At 38.1% G+C, this 17,010-nt stretch overlaps 1 protein-coding gene across 3 annotated transcripts in view; it reads left to right on the top strand.

The window, feature by feature from the left end:
• GMPS (guanine monophosphate synthase) overlaps positions 1-16,437 on the top strand; it is a 78,996-nt gene extending 62,559 nt beyond the window's left edge. For all 3 annotated transcript variants that reach the window (XM_049628661.1, XM_049628662.1, XM_049628663.1), the window contains exons 13-16: positions 9,231-9,346; positions 13,799-13,929; positions 14,866-15,038; positions 16,315-16,437. In XM_049628661.1, coding sequence (XP_049484618.1) covers positions 9,231-9,346; positions 13,799-13,929; positions 14,866-15,038; positions 16,315-16,416 — 522 coding nt within the window. In that variant the 3' untranslated portion in view covers positions 16,417-16,437. The remainder of the gene's footprint in view (positions 1-9,230; positions 9,347-13,798; positions 13,930-14,865; positions 15,039-16,314) is intronic.
• The last annotated feature ends 573 nt before the right edge of the window (positions 16,438-17,010 follow it).

Here is a 17,010-nt window from a genome sequence, read left to right as displayed (position 1 = left end):
CCTTGTATGCATCCTTACAGAAACATTTATTTATGTATTTATGTATGTATGTATTTATTTTTTATAATTTAACAACTTTTAAATTATAAAAAAAAAAAATACAAATCAAAACCACAATGAGATACCACCTTACACCTGTCAGAATGGCTGACATTTATTTTTATTATTTGTATTTATTTTTTATTTTTTAAAATTTACACCCAAATTAGTATATAGTGAAGCAGTGATTTCAGGAGTAGATTCCTTAGTGCCCCTTACCCATTTAGCCCATCCCCCCTCCCACAACCCCTCCAGCAACCCTCAGTTTGTTCTCCATATTTATGAGTCTCTTTTGTTTTGTCCCCCTCCCTGTTTTTATATTATTTTTGTTTCCCTTCCCTTATGTTCATCTGTTTTGTCTCTTAACAGTTCTCATATGAGTGAAGTCATATGATTTTTGTCTTTCTCTGACTAACTTCACTTAGCATAAATTACTCCAGTTCCATCCACGTAGTTGCAAATGGCAAGATTTCATTCTTTTTGATTGCCAAGTAACACTCCATTGTGTATATATATACCACATCTTCTTTTTCCATTCATCCATCGAGGGACATTTGGGCTCTTTCCATACTTTGGCTGTTGTTCATAGTGCTGCTATAAACATGGGGGTGCATGTGTTCCTTTGAAACAGCACACCTGTATCCCCTGGATAAATACCTAGTAGTGCAATTGCTGGGTCGTAGGATAGTTCTATTTTTAGGTTTTTGAGAAACTTCCATACTGTTTTCCAGAGTGGCTGCACCAGCTTGCATTCCCACCAGCAGTGCAAAAGTGTTCCCCTTTCTCTGCAACCTCACCAATATCTGTTGTTTCCTGAGTTGTCAATTTCAGCCATTCTGACAGGTGTAAGGTGGTATCTCATTGTGGTTTTGATTTGTATTTTCCTGATGATACGTGATATTGAGTGTTTTTTCATGTGTCGGTTGGCTATCTGGATGTCTTCTTTGGAGAAGTGTCTATTCATGTCTTTCGCCCATTTCTTCACTGGATTGTTGTTTTTTTTTTTATTTTTTTTTTATTTTTATTTTTTTTATTTTTGGGACAGAGAGAGACAGAGCATGAATGGGGGAGGGGCAGAGAGAGAGGGAGACACAGAATCGGAAACAGGCTCCAGGCTCCGAGCCATCAGCCCAGAGCCTGACGCGGGGCTCGAACTCACGGACCGCGAGATCGTGACCTGGCTGAAGTCGGACGCTTAACCGACTGCGCCACCCAGGCGCCCCCTGGATTGTTTTTTTGAGTGTTGAGTTTGATAAGTTCTTTGTAGATTTCGGATACTAACCCTTTATCTGATATGTCGTTTGCAAATATCTTCTCCCATTCTGTCGGTTGGTTGCCTTTTAGTTTTTCTGATTGTTTCCTTCGCTGTGCAGAAGCTTTTTATTTTGATGAGGTCCCAGTAGTTCATTTTTGCTTTTGTTTTCCTTGCCTCCGGAGACGTGTTGAGTAAGAAATTGCTGTGGGCAAGATCAAAGAGGCTTTTGCCTGCTTTCTCCTTGAGGATTTTGATGGCTTCCTGTCTTACATTGAGGTCTTTCATCCATTTTGAGTTTCTCTTTGTGTCTGGTGTAAGAAAGTGGTCCAGGTTCATTCTTCTGCATGTCGCTGTCCAGTTTTCCCAGCACCACTTGCTGAAGAGACTGTCTTTATTCCATTGGATATTCTTTCCTGCTTTGTCAAAGATTAGTTGCCCATACATTTGTGGGTCTATTTCTGGGTTCTCTATTCTGTTCCATTGATCTGAGTGTCTGTTCTTGTGCCAGTACCATACTGTCTTGATGATTACAGCTTTGTAGTATAGCTTGAAGTCTGGGATTGTGATGCCTCCTGCTTTGGTTTTCTTTTTCAAGATTGCTTTGGCTTTCTTTTTCAAGATTGCTTTGGCTATTCGGGGTCTTTTCTGGTTCCATACAAATTTCAGGATTATTTGTTCTAGCTCTGTGAAGAATGCTGGTGTTACTTTGATAGGGATTGCATTGAATATGTAGATTGCTTTGGGTAGTATCGACATTTTAACAATATTTGTCTTCCTATCCAGGAGCATGGAATCTTTTTCCATTTCTTTGTGTCTTCTTCAATTTCTTTCATAAGCTTTCTGTAGTTTTCAGTGTATAGATTTTTTACCTCTTTGGTTAGATTTATCCTTAGGTATTTTATAGTTTTTGGTGCAATTGTAAATGGGATAGATTCCATGATTTCTCTTTCTGTCGCTTCATTGTTGGTGTATAGGAATGCAGCCGATTTCTGTGTGTTGATTTTGTATCCTGCAACTTTGCTGAATTCATGAATCAGTTCTAGCAGTTTTTTGGTGGCATCTTTCAGGTTTTCCATATAGAGCGTCATGTCATCTGTGAAGAGTGAAAGTTTGACCTCCTCCTGGCCAATCTGGATGGCTTTTATTTCTTCGTGTTGTCTGATTGCAGAGGCTAAGACTTCCAATCCTATGTTGAATAACAGTGGCGAGAGTGGACATCCCTGTCTTGTTCCTGACCTTAGGGGGAAAGCTCTCAGTTTTTCCCCATTGAGGATGATATTAGTGTTGGGTTGCTCGTATATGGCTTTTATGATCTCAAGGTATGCTCCTTCTAGCCCTACTTTCTTGAGGGTTTTTATCAAGAAAGGATGCTGTATTTTATCAAATGCTTTCTCTGTATCTATTGAGAGGATCATATGGTTCTTGTCCTTTCTTTTAGTGATGTGATGAATCACGTTAATTGTTTTGTGTATATTGAACCAGCCCTGCTTCCCAGGTATAAATCCCACTCGGTCGTGGTGAATAATTTTTTTAGTGTATTGTTGGATCCAGTTGGCTAATACCTTGTTGAGGATTTTTGCATCCATGTTCATCAGGGAAATTGGTCTTTCATTCTCCTTTTTAGTGGGGTCTCTGTCTGGTTTTGGAATCAGGGTAATGCTGGCTTCATAGAAAGAGTTTGGAAGTTTTCCTTCCATTTCTATTTTTGGAACAGCTTCAAGAGAGTAGGTGTTAACTCTTCCTTAAATGTTGGGTAGAATTCCCCTGGAAAGCCATCAGGCCCTGGTCTCTTGTTTTTTGGCAGATTTTTTTTTACTAATTCGATTTCCTTACGGTTATGGGTCTGTTCAAATATTCTTTTTCTTCCTGCTTCAGTTTTGATAGTGTATATGTTTCTAAGAATTTGTCCATTTCTTCCAGATTGCCCATGTTATTGGCATATAATTGCTCCTAATATTCTTTTATTATTTTTATTTCTGTTGTGTTGGTTGTGATCTCTCCTCTTTCATTCTTGATTTTACTTATTTGGGTCCTTTCCTTTTTCTTCTTGATCAAACTGACTAGTTGTTTATCAATTTTGTTAATTCTTTCAGAGAACCAGCTTCTGGTTTTATTGATCTGTTCTGTTTTTTTGGTTTCGATAGAATTAATGTCTGCTCTAATCTTTATTATTTCCTGTCTTCTTCTGGTTTGAGGTTTTATTTGCTGTTCTTTTTCCAGCTCCTTAAGGCATCAGGTTAGGTTGTGTATTTGAGATCTTTCTTCCTTCTTTAAGAAGCCTTTGCTGCATCCCAGAGGTTTTGGGTTGTGGTGCTATCATTTTCATTGACTTCCATTTACTTTTTAATTTCTTCTTTAACTGCTTGGTTAGCCCATTCATTCTATAGTAGGATTTTCTTCAGTCTCCAAGTATTTGTTACCTTTCCAAATTTTTTCTTGTGGTTGATTTCGAGTTTCATAGCATTGTGGTCTGAAAATATGCACGGTATGATCCTGATCTTTTTGTACTTACTTAGCGCTGACTTGTGTCTCAGTATATGGTCTATTCTGGAGAATGTTCCACGTGCACTGGAGAAGAATGTATATTCTGCTGCTTTAGGATGAAATGTTCTGAATAGATCTGTTAAGTCCATCTGGTCCAGTGTGTCATTCAAAGCCATTGTTTCCTTGTTGATTTTTTTGATTAGATGTTCTGTCCATTGCTGTGAGTGGGGTGTTGAAGTCTCCCAGTATTATGGTATTACTATTGATGAGTTTCTTTATGTTTGTGATTAATTGATTTGTACATTTGGGTGTCCCACATTTGGCGCATTAGTGTTTACAGTTGTTAGGTCTTCTTGGTGGATAGACCCCTTGATTATGATATAATGCCCTTCTGCATCTCTTGATACAGTCTTTATTTTCAAGTCTAGATTGTCTGATATAAGTATGGCTACTCCGGCTTTCTTTTGTTGACCATTAGCATGATAGATGGTTCTCCATCCCCTTGTTTTCAATCTGTAGGTGTCTTTAGGTGTAAAGTGGGTCTCTTGTAAACAGCATATAGATGGGTCTTGTTTTCTTATCCATTCTGTTACCCTATGTCTTTTGATTGGAGCATTGAGTCCATTGACATTTAGAGTGAGTACTGAAAGATATGAATTTATTGCCATTATGATGCTTGTAGAGTTCGAGTTTCTGGTGGTGGTGCCTCCTTTCTAATCTTTTGTTGCTTTTGGTATTTATTTATTTATTTACATATATATATATTTTCATCTTTTCTCCCCTCAGAGAGTTCCCCTTTTACTTTTACTTTAAAAAGAAAGTAAAAGGGAATTATAGGTGCACATTGTTTGTCACCTTTCTCCCTTTAACTTGACATCATGGGCTTCTTATTACATGCCATTACAAGTAGATTATTATTTTTTCTAAAAATTTTAGAAATGTTTATTTTTGAGAGAGTGGGAGCAGGGAAGGTGCAGAGAGGGGGCTGGGGGGGACAGAGGATCCAAAGCGGTCTCTGCACTGACAGTAGAGAGTCCAATGTGGGGCTCAAACTCATGAACTGTGAGATCATGACCTGAGCCAAAGTTGGACACTCAACTGACTGAGCCATCCAGGTGCCCCAAGTAGATTATTATTCTTAACTGTTACCTTGTATTCCATGTATGGTCATACCATAATTTAATCATTCCCTTACCAGTGGACATTTAAACTGTTTCACTTTTTCATTACTATAGGTATTTCACCAAATATTAATCATAATTTTTAAGCAGTTATTTGTGCTTCTATAATATCATGTCTTGTATTAAAGAGCATGTACATTTTGAACTTTGGTAGATACTATCAAATTAGCGTTCATGTAGTCAATTCTCATATCTCAGTATACTGGCTAGTAGGTAGTTAGCTAATGAATCTTTTTAAATTGTTTATTTTAGTTTAAAATTTTTAAAGTTTTTGTTTATTTATTTATTTTTTTTAGTAATATCTACACCCAACATGGGGCTCAGACTCACAACTCTGAGATCAAAAGTTGCACACTCTTCTGACTGAGCCAGCCAGGCACCCCTTACTTTAAAAAAAAAAAAATTTTTTTAAGTTTATTTATTTTGAAAGAGAAAGAGAGTGTGAACAAGCGAGTAGGGGAGGGGCAGAGGAAGAGAGAGAATCCCAAGCAGGCTCCTCTGCACTGACAACATGGAGCCTGATGTGGGGCTCAAACCCATGAACCGTGAGATCATTATCTGAGCTCAAACCAAGAGTCAGATGCTCAACCGAGTGGCTCAGTCAGTTAGTTGAGTGTCCAACTCTTGATTTTGGCTCGTGTCATGATCCCAGAGTCGTAAGATTGAGCCCTGCATTGGGCTCTGTGGAGTGTGGAACCTGCTTAAGATTCTTTCTCTCTCCCCCTCCTCCCTCTTCCCCCACAACCCCCTCTACTCTTCTCCCCTGCTCCTGCGCACATGCTTGCTCTCTCCCTCTCTCTAAAATAAAAATTAAAAAAATATTTTAAATAAAAAACAAATCACTTGCATTAAAAAGGACAAAGGAAAAGGGAATCAATATTATGTTTTATTCATTATTTTTTAATTATTAAAAAAATTTTTTTTAAATGTTTATTTATTTTTGAGAGAGACAGAGACAGTGCAAGTTGGTTAGAGGCAGAGAGAGAGGGAGACACAGAATCTGAAGCAGGCTCCAGGCTCCAGGCTCCGAGCTGTTAGCACAGAGCCTGACGTGAGGGTCAAACTCTCGAGCCACAAGATCATGACCCGAGCTGAAGTGGGACACTCAACTGACTGAGCCACCCAGGCGCCCCTGTTTTATTCATTATTTTTAAATTGATTTTCTTAGTTCATTTTTGAAGAAACTGATAAATGTTTAAGAAATTATTTTATCTGACTTAGAAATGCTTTATCCACCTAATAAACGGGCAGATTTTTTCATAGTTTTTTTTTAATGTAGTTTACACACACTGTTACGTTATTTTCAGGTGTACAGCACAGTGATTCAACTTCTCCATATGCTATGCTAATGCTCACCACAAGTCACCATATATCCCTATTATAATGTCATTGACTATATTCCCTATGTTGGGCCTTTTATTCCTGTTACTTGCTCATTTTCTAACTGGGAATCTTGTGTCTCACTCCCCCTTCACCCATTTTGCCCATCCTCCCACTACCCTTCCCTCTGGCAATCATCAGTTTGTTCCTGTATTCATGGGTCTGATTCTGCCGTCTCTTTGGTTTTCAGATTCCACATAGGAGGGAAATCATACAGTATTTGTCTTTCTCAGTCAGACTGAATTAGCATCATAACCTCTAGGTCTATTCTCCTCCCCCACCCCCTCAAATATCTTCTAGGTCTATCCATGTTTTGCAAATGGCAAAGTTTCACTTTTTTTATGGCTGCGTAATATTCTGTGTGTATGTGTGTGTGTGTGTATACACGTATGTGTAGACACCACATTTTCCTTATCCATTTGTCTATTGATGGACACTTAAGGTTTTTCATTGTTTATTGTAAATAATGCTGCAGTAAACATAGAGGTGTGTATTTTTTCAAATTGATGTTTGTATTTTTGTTGGGTAAATACCCATTAGTAGAATTATTGCATCATATGGCATTTGTATTTTTAATTTTTTGAGGATCTGTTTTCCACAATAACTATCAATTTACATTCCCACCAACAGTGCATGAGGGTTCCTTTTTCTCCACATCTTTGCCAACACTTAACTCTTTTTGATACTAGCCATTCTGACAGGTATCAGGGGATATCTTACTGTGCTTTTGATGTGCATTTCCCTCCTGGTTAGTGATGCATCTTTTCATGTGTCTATTGCCATCTGTAGGTATTTGAAAAAATACCTGTTGAGGTCCTCTGCCCATTTTTTAATTGTATTGTTTGGTGTTTTTAGTTTTGAGTTGTAGGAGTTCTTTACATATTTTAGATGTTCACTCCTTATTGGATGTATCATTTTTCAGATATTTTCTTCCATTCACTGGGTTGCCTTTTGTGTTTGTCAGATTCCTTCATTTGCAAAAGCTTTTTATTTCAGTGTAGTCCCAGTAGTTTATTTTTGCTTTTTGTTTTCCTTGCCTGAGGGGATATATCTAGAAAAATGTTGCTCTGGCCAATACCAGTGATTTTACTGCCTGTGTTCTCTTCTGGGGTTTTCAGGTCTCACATTTAGGTCTTTAATCCTTTTTGAATTCATTTTTGCACATGGTGTTAGTGGTTCAGTTTTATTCTTTTACATGTAGATGTCCAGTTTTCCTGGTGCCATTTATTGAAAAGACTGTCTTTTCCTTCTTACCTCCTTTGTCATAGAGTAATTCATCATATAAATGTGGGTTTATTTCTGGCCTCTCTATTCTTTTCCTCTGATCTATGTGTCTGTTTTTGTGCCAGTATCATACTGTTTTGATTACTGTAGCTTTATAGTATATCTTCCAGTCTGGAATTGTAAGACCTTGTTCTTCTTTCTCAAGATTGTTTTAGTTACCCAGGGTCTTTTGTGGTTCCTACAAATTCTAGTATTACTTGTTCTAGTTATGTGAAAAATGCTGTTGGTACTTTGATAAGAATTACATTGAATGTGTAGATTGTTCTGTGTAGTAGAGACATTCTAATAATAGTCCATGAGTATGGAATCCTGTCTTTCTGTTTGTGTCATCTTCAGTTTCTTTCATCAGTATTTCATATTTTTCAGATCTAGGTCTTTCACCTCTTTAACTTTATCCCTAGGAATTTAATTCTCTTTAGTGTAGTTGTAAGTGGTATTATTTTCTTAATTTCTCTTTATGTATGGTGTATAGAAATGCTACTGATTTCTGGGCATTAATTTTGTATCCTGCAACTTTACTGAATTCATTTATTACTTTTAGTAGTTTTTTGATGGAGTCCTTAGGATTTTCTATGTATGGCATCATGTCGTCAGCTAAGTGACAGCTTAACTTCTTTACCAATATTGATAACTTTTTTTTTTCCCCTTCTCTGATTGGTATGGCTAGGACTTCTAGTACTATGTTGAATGAAAGTGGCGAGAGTGGACATATGTGTCTTATTCCCGCTCTTATAGGAAAAGCTGTTAGTTTTTCACCATTGAGGATGATGTTAGCTGTGGGTTTTTCATATGTGGCCTTTGTTATGTTGAGGTAAAACATTGGTAGATCCTGTCTGCCAAATTAAGTATGCCGGCTATATACAGTTTGGCAGATATTTTGAATGAAATCCCAATGAGCTTCTGGCATGTGTTGAATAATTATTTTTTTAAATATTTATTTTGAGAGAGAGAGGGCGCAAGCAGGCCAGGGCAGAGAGGGACAGAGAATCTGAAGTAGGGTATGGGACCCTATCTCATGAACCTTGAGATCGTGACCTGAGCCAAAATCAAGAGTCAGATGCTCAACCAACTGAGCCACCCAGGCTCCCATGCATTGAATGAATTTTTAAAATTACCAAGATACTTTCTTTTCTTTTTAAAAAAAATTTTTTTTAATGTTTATTTTAGAGAGAGAGAGAGAGCGAGACTGAGAATGAGTGGGGGAGGAGCAGAGAGAGAGAGAGAGAGGGAGACACAGAATCCAAAGCAGTCTCCAGGCTCTGAGCTGTCATCACAGAGCCCGACATGGGGCTCGAACTCATGAGCTTTGAGTTCATGACCTGACCCTAAGACGCTCAACTGACTGAGCCAATCAGGCGCCCCTAAAATTACCAAGATACTTTCTTTATGTCTGAGCTCATTTAGGTAGAATTTAATATGGGATTTTAATTTAGGATTTATTTATATCATTAGAGAAATACTTAAATATGCATTTATTCAAGCATGTTTTTGTTTAAAAAAAAAGAAAATGATTGTTGATGGTGTTAATCATGAATGAAATATTTTCCAATCCGTGTTTTGATTTCTATAAAACCATTAAAAATTATTGATTGTATTTTTATTTTCAGGGTGACTGTCGTTCCTACAGTTACGTGTGTGGAATCTCCAGTAAAGATGAGCCTGACTGGGAATCTCTTATTTTCCTGGCTAGACTTATACCTCGCATGTGTCACAACATTAACAGGTATGTTCTGCAGGGGACAGGGGGTGAGGTGAAATGGGAAGATGTGTTTTTTTTAAGATCTTCTCACTGTTGAGAGACCAAAAGACTCAACGTATACATAGATAACAATTGAACAGATACTTAATAATAGCTTGTGTTTTCTTCCTTCATCACAGTGTAGTCACTGGCCTATTAAAAAGCTTTTTATTGTTGTTTAAAGGAAGACTAGGAAGGATTTTTTATTTAGTATAAAATATTAAAGGCACTTTTAAAACCTGTGTTCCAGGGGCACCTGGGTGGCTCAGTCGATTGTCTGATTCTTGATTTCAGTTCAGGTCATGAGCTCATGGTTCATGAGTTTGAGGCCTGCACCGGGCTCTGTGCTGACAGTGTGGAGCTTGTTTGGGATTCTCTCTCTCTCTCTCTCTCTCTCTCTCTCTCTCTCTGCCCTCCCCCTCCCCCCACTTGCGCTCAATGCTCTCTCTCAAAATAAATAAACTTGAAAAGAAAGCGTATCTTTCATATTATCATCTTATTAGTTCTTGGTTTATGATAATATGTTTTCTTCCAGGATTTCTCCCAGGGTTTCTTCTACTAGAAGGAATACATACAGGTTATAGAATTTTCAATAGAGACTTTGTTAATTTAATAACAATCCCAAGGGAAATCAAAGGGAAGAAATGGGCATATGCCAGATATCATTAAAATACATGCAGAATTTATGTTGATTTTGGTTTTTTCAGGTCTAGTTTTCCTTTCATTTGCACATTAACTTCTTATGTTGGGAGTATCAACAGCTGATTTATAATCTGTTTGTAATACTCAATTGCATTGTCCCATCTATAGTTCAAGAAGTATCACTTGTTTAGTACCAGATTGCTAATTAGATGTTCCAGTTTCACCATTGGGTACTTTTTTGTTTTCTGCATGAGTATGAAGCATTTCACAACCAAAAATATTTTTTTTAATATACTTCATTGTCAAATTGGCTTATATATACAATATCCAGTGCTCATCCCAACCAGTACCCTCCTCAGTGCCCATCATCCTTTTTCTCTCTCCCCCACCCCCCATCTACCCTCAGTTTGTTCTCTGTATTTAAGAGTCTCTTATGGTTTGCCTCCCTCCCTCTCTGTAACTATTTTTTTCCCCCTTCTCTTCCCCCATGGTCTTCTGTTAAGTTTCTCAAGATCCGCATGAGTGAAAACCTATGATATCTGTCCTTCTCTGACTTACTTCACTCAGCATAATCCCTTCCAAAAAAAATTCTTGAGGTTTCAGTTTACTCAAGGTTGCTGCAGTAATTAAGAACCTACCCATTGGTGTCCACCCTGCAGGATGTGTATAGTTCTAGAACTGCCTGCTGGGTTGTGCTCTCAGACAGGGAGTTGCAGGGAAGCCAGTGTTTTACTAAAAAGGCTTATTATCGTGATGAATCTAAGGCCTGCAAATACAGAAAGCACCTTTATGACGCTGAAAAGAAGTACTAATAAATAACAGTAAATTTGTAATTGCTTATTTTGAATGGAGATAATTATCTTGGTTACAATAATGGTTCATAATCCATCTTCTAGAGAATACGTAATGCCTAAATAAACTTTTTAGGTCATATAGAAAATTCCTTTTCCCTGAATTTGACTCAACTGTTTTTGGTTTTCATTTCACAGCATTCTTACAGTTTGAGCTCTTGCTCAGTTTTTCTTTTGCTAAAGGACACTCACCCTTTTTAAACTTTATCTCTGGCCTTTTGTATGCTGGTTTCTCTGCCTGTCTTCTTCTTCCCTCATGTGTTCCTCCCTCCTTTCCCAAACATTTCCCCTACTGCCCAAAAAATAAAGTCTAACAAACAACAAACAAAACAATAGATCTTATTTTATTAACTTTTAAAGTTTATTTTGAGAGAGAGAGGTGAGGGTAGGGGAAGAGACAGAAGGAGAGAGAGACTCCCAAGGAGGCTCTGCACTGTCAGCACAGAGCCCGATGCCGGCCTCGAACTCGGGAACTGTGAGATCGTGACCTGAGCTGAAATCAAGAGTCGGACGCTTAACTGATTGAGCTCACCCAGGTGCCCCAAAAAATAGCTTTTAAAACATGAATCACAAACCCTTAAAAGAGTCTTGGTGAATTTTAGATTTCTTTGCCAGGGTCCTTTTTGGGAATTGGAATTTAAATAATTAAAGACTTTTTTTTTTTTTCTATTTTTGCCAAATATTTTCCTAATTCACATTATGGAATCTTTGTATAGGGAGGGACTGCTCCAGTTTCACTGTTCTGTACGGTGTAAAAGACTACCTATTCCTGTACATTCTGTGAACACTCTTGTTTGTAAAAAATAAGACAGAGCAAGTTCATGGCATTCTTTTTCCTAGTTGCTTTTTCCTCAGGGGATCATTTATGAACTCTAGGGACTGTATTGCTGAGTCGAAGTGTAGCTTTTTATGCATGGGACAAAAACCTGCTTGCTCTCATAGGTTTAGGAGGAGGCAGTCAATTAGTTGGTGGTAGTGGCAGTTTTGATGTGATGCAGTTTTCTTCTATGTGTTTTTATTCCAAGTACTTACTAAGAAAAAAAATTCATTAAACTTTATCATGGAAGTTGCCAAGAGATATTTATTGTCTTTGGTAAAGATAGATAGGGCTAGAGAAGAGGGACAGTTGTGTGCTGGCTGGAGTCAAGAGTGGGGAGAGCTAGGATATGTTCATACCCGCGTCCTGACTGCCCCTTGTTTCCTGGGTGAAGGTTGTGGAACAGATCCTCCCAACCAGTGGTAAGACTCCTCAAGTTGTTGTACTTACCTGATCCTAATTTCCTCAAGCCTTGTTCCTTTATTATAAGTTACTTTTATTAACACCGTTATTAAGATAGGAAGCGTATATCTTTCTTTTAAACATATACTTAAAGAAGTAGTGATTTATTCCTTTGGCAGGGAATAGTAGGATGCCAGATTCTATTTTGGTCACACTTTTTTTTTTTAAATTTTTATTTTATTTTGTAAATTTACACCCAAATTAGTGTATAGTGCAACAATGATTTCAGGAGTAGATTCCTTAATGCCCCTTACCCATTTAGCCCATCACCCCTTCCACACCTCCTCCAGTAACCCTGTTCTCCATATTTAAGAGCCTCTTATGTTTTGTCCCCCTTCCTGTTTTTATATTATTTTTGTTTCCCTTCCCTTAGGTTCATCTGTTTTGTCTCTTCAAGTCCTCATATGAGTGAAGTCATAAGATTTTTGTCTTTCTCTGATTTCACTTAGCAGAATACCCTCCAGTTCCATCCATGTAGTTGCCAATGGCAAGATTTCATTCTTTCTGATTGCCAAGTAGTACTCCATTGTGTATATATACCACATCTTCTTTATCCGATCATCCATCGAGGGACATTTGGGCTCTTTCCATACTTTGGCTATTGTTGATAGTGCTGCTATAAACATGGGGGTGCATGTGTCCCTTCGAAACAGCACACCTGTATCCCTTGGATAAATGCCTAGTAGTGTAATTGCTGGGTCGTAGGGTAGTTGTATTTTTAGTTTTTTGGTGAACCTCCATACTATTTTCCAGAGTGGCTGCACCAGCTTGCATTCCCAGGTCATACCTTTTATAATGGGGAAATGAGGATCTTTCTTTGGGATCAATGTTTCCCAAAGTGAAAACAAAATTGAGTAGTCAGATAAGCCTGTAGTGCATTTCCCAAACTTACCTTGGAGGTTTCTAGTGCATATTAGCATAGTACAGTTTCTTAAGTTTTGTCATAAAGCAACCTATTTATTTGTTCAATTCAGTGTTTCCCCAGACTTCTGTGGATTGATTTCTTAGGGGTACTATAACAAATTATCACACACTCAGAGACTTAAAACAGACGTTTGTTCTTTCACAGTTCTAGAGGCTGGAAGTCTGAAGTCAGGGGGTTAGCAGGGCTATGGTCCCTATGACATAAGGCTCTGGGAGAGGATCCTTCCTTGCCTCTTCTTAGTTTCTGGTATTTACTGGCAGTCCTTGGCTTGTGCAGTATAACTCCAATCTTTGTTGCCATTTTCACATGGCCCTCTTTTTTCTATGTGTGTCTGTTTGCAAATTTCCATCTTCTCAGAAGGACGCCTTCATAGATTAATGTCTACTCTGGTCCTTACAACCTTCCCTTAACTTGATTACTTCTTCAGGGACCCTATTTTCACTTACAGATTCCAGGTGGACATGAAGTTTGGGGGATACCCATCTATCCAGTACATTATATGAAAAGGGAATCGTGATAATTCCATATATATTTGTACATTCTGAGATACTATTATTCCAAAGAATACACTTGCAGGAAGGTACATGGAACATAGACCCTTCTATAATCTTACATCCTGTCCTACCCATGTGGTGATTGGAAGTAGGAGAGGGGCCTCAGGATAAAGGGAAAGAATGATACTCTATTTGCCTTGCTTCTACTAAAATGTAATTTCTCTATAATTTTTGCTTCCCTTCTAGAGTTGTCTATATATTTGGCCCACCAGTTAAAGAACCTCCTACAGATGTTACTCCCACTTTCTTGACAACAGGGGTGCTCAGTACTTTACGCCAAGCTGACTTTGAGGCACATAACATTCTCAGGGAGTCTGGTAAGTTGCTCATTTTGTTTGTCACTACATGCTGTAACTAGAATTTGGAAGTGTGGCATTACAGTTTCTAGTAGGAGGATGCAAGTTTGAATTTCTAGATGCTTTTATTTTTATTATTCATTCCTGTGGATTGTTCTGTGATATTGCCTGCTATACAAAATTATTCACCTTTATGGTCATTTGTGGACATGTCCATAGGGGCAAAAAATTTGAGTTGCCTGACTCCCATGTTCCCAGTTTAGGTTATATAAGGTGATTTTTTTGTTTCACTCTATTACTGTAAACAAGTGTCCTTTTTGTAGTCTACTTGGTACCATATGTTTTGCATTTCTGTGCTGTTTGTTTCTGCTTTTACTATTTGAAATGCCCCCCAAGCATAGTGCTGAGGTGCTGTCTGGGTTTCTAAGCACAGAATGGCTGTCATGTGCCTTATGGAGAAAATACGTGGGTTAGATAAGCTTTGTTCATGTATGAATTACAGTGCTGTTGGCTATGAGTTCAGTGTTAATGAATCCAGAATAAATATTAAATGAGGTGTCTTTAAACAGAAACACATGTAAAACCAGGTTATGTATTGATTGGTTGATGAAAATGTTGTGACCAGAGGCTTACAGGAACCTAACTCTGTTTTTCCTCTAGGGACAGTGGTTTACTGTTTACTAATTCACTGTTTGCAGAATAGACTATAACTACCTTGGGTAACAAGAATAAAATCATATCACTGTAACATTAATACAGTCATCAAATTCTATTGTTTGTATTTGTGATTGAGTTTACTTACAACGATGTTGAAAACAATGCTGCATGATAACGGTCTTAACTGTTATGCTTATGTATGTGATTTTAGATATTGTCTGGGAAGATTTAATGGAACTAGGTTAGAGGGCTTTTTCCATGGTACGTGATTGGTTCTGCATGTTAACTTCCTTTCTCTAGGGTATGCTGGGAAAATTAGCCAGATGCCAGTGATTTTGACACCATTACATTTTGATCGAGACCCGCTTCAGAAGCAGCCTTCATGTCAGAGATCTGTGGTTATTCGAACCTTTATTACTAGTGATTTTATGACTGGTATACCTGCAACGCCTGGCAATGAAATCCCTGTAGAGGTAATTTATATATTTTTTTCTCATACACGTTTTTAATATCTCTTATATTTTGTAATTTGGTGAATGGAATAGGCTATGATAAAATTCGTATTTCTCGGGTTGGTTTTCTGTTTATAAAATGGGCTTTTTTTTTTTTTCAATCTCCACGTAATAATTTAATGTACCGTAGTAGAAAAGACCTTAAATTTATTATACCCTCCAGATGTCTGATTACTATATGGAGAGTATCCACCTCTAATCTGTAATTCTGTCTAATCTTGCCAATAATATATTTTTTTAAATTTTCTTTTTTAACGTTTATTTATTTTTGAGACAGAGACAGAGTATGAACAGGGGAGGGGCAGAGAGAGAGGGAGACACAGAATCTGAAATGGGCTCCAGGCTCTGAGCTGTCAGCACAGAGCCTGACGCGGGGCTCGAACTCACGGACCATGAGATCATGACCTGAGCCGAAGTCGGACGTTTAACCGACTGAGCCACCCAGGTGCCCCATTGCCAGTAATATTTTTAAATATTGTTTTCTAAGAAAGGGTGAAAGCCCTGGGAGCGAAGAAGAGTTTATTAGAAATAAGGATGAGATTTGATGCAATGATGGCTAGACACCCATGAATTGCTTAATGCTCTACTTACTGTTTTTGATCACCATCTTCCTCTCTTGTTATCTCTCTCTCCACTGGAGTATTCCAAAGCAGCTATTTGCATAATAGCAAATGAAAACCAAAGTGAAACTTTATTAGGTGGCCCGCAGCTCCCATACTCTAATGCAAGGCTCTGGTTATAGCTGGATAGCTAGGCTGGGGAGTGTGGCTGTTTTCCCTTAGGCTCAAATCTGTTCTTTCAAGTGACCAGGCCTCCTCCTCCTCATGTACGCTTGGTAGTGGTTATTGTTACAGTGCATTATCTGCCACCTTGCTGGCCTCCGAGTTGTATGTTTCAGCCACACAGAATTTGTGACACATTGGCTTTAACATATAAAATCACGTGCTTGGATGTCACATTGCTATCAGTGTTTCTAAACACTTGTTATGCACAAGCAACAAACATAACTTGCAGACTGGCAACTGCAGACTGCACTTTGAGTAGTACTGAGTTAAGTCACTTCAGTCTATAGAGGGAAATTAGGTTCACCTCATAACACTAATCAGAGACCATGCCATACACGTGAAAGACAATAATACAGATAGATCACATTTTAATTGTAAATGCAAGCCTACTAAGTCTGTTGGACATGCACTGGATCCTGGTTCTTCTATTTATGATCTTTGTTTTATAACAGGTGGTGTTAAAGATGGTCACTGAGATTAAGAAGATTCCTGGTATTTCTCGAATTATGTATGACTTAACATCAAAGCCCCCAGGAACTACCGAGTGGGAGTAATAAACTTCTTGTTCTATTAAAGTATTGTGTTCAGTTTAAATTGATTAGAAACCATTCCCAGTATTGACATGCGGTACTGTGAAAAGAGTTACTGGAGCGGCTGCATCACATCTGAGTTCTCTACAGCAAAAATCTACGGCTTAAGAGCTGAGTTGGGGATAACTAAAAGGGACTGAAGAGTTTGTACGGGTATAATCAAAGCACCATTGCCTACACTCAGACAGATTGACACTGCTTTTGCCTTTGCCTCACTTGTTCTTTATGTATAAACTCACTGTTGCTATTAATGTCTCTGTCAATGAAGATGTATGAAGGTGGCTGAGTTTGGGATTAGTAATGGGCCTCTGTCCCCTTTCCAGTTTCTAAGAGCTGTTAGAAAACACCCATTATTTACCAGTGTGACTTAGTATGTATGTCTTCCAGAGAATCTGAATTTTCCTGTAAGTAACCTTACTCCTCCAAAGGTGGGGATAAGGGATGAACATAATCAGATAAAGGTGTAGGTGGGTTGTTTCAGTCACTTTTGCAGAAACTGGGGCTATCAAATGTAAGCTGCCATATCACAGTCATGGGAGGCCATGGGAGAAGGAAGCT

The sequence above is a fragment of the Panthera uncia genome, chromosome C2, assembly GCF_023721935.1.
Source record: "Panthera uncia isolate 11264 chromosome C2, Puncia_PCG_1.0, whole genome shotgun sequence".
Taxonomy (NCBI): Eukaryota; Metazoa; Chordata; class Mammalia; order Carnivora; family Felidae; genus Panthera; species Panthera uncia.
Note: the sequence above shows the minus strand (reverse complement) of the source record. Positions and strands in the feature narration are given on the sequence as shown.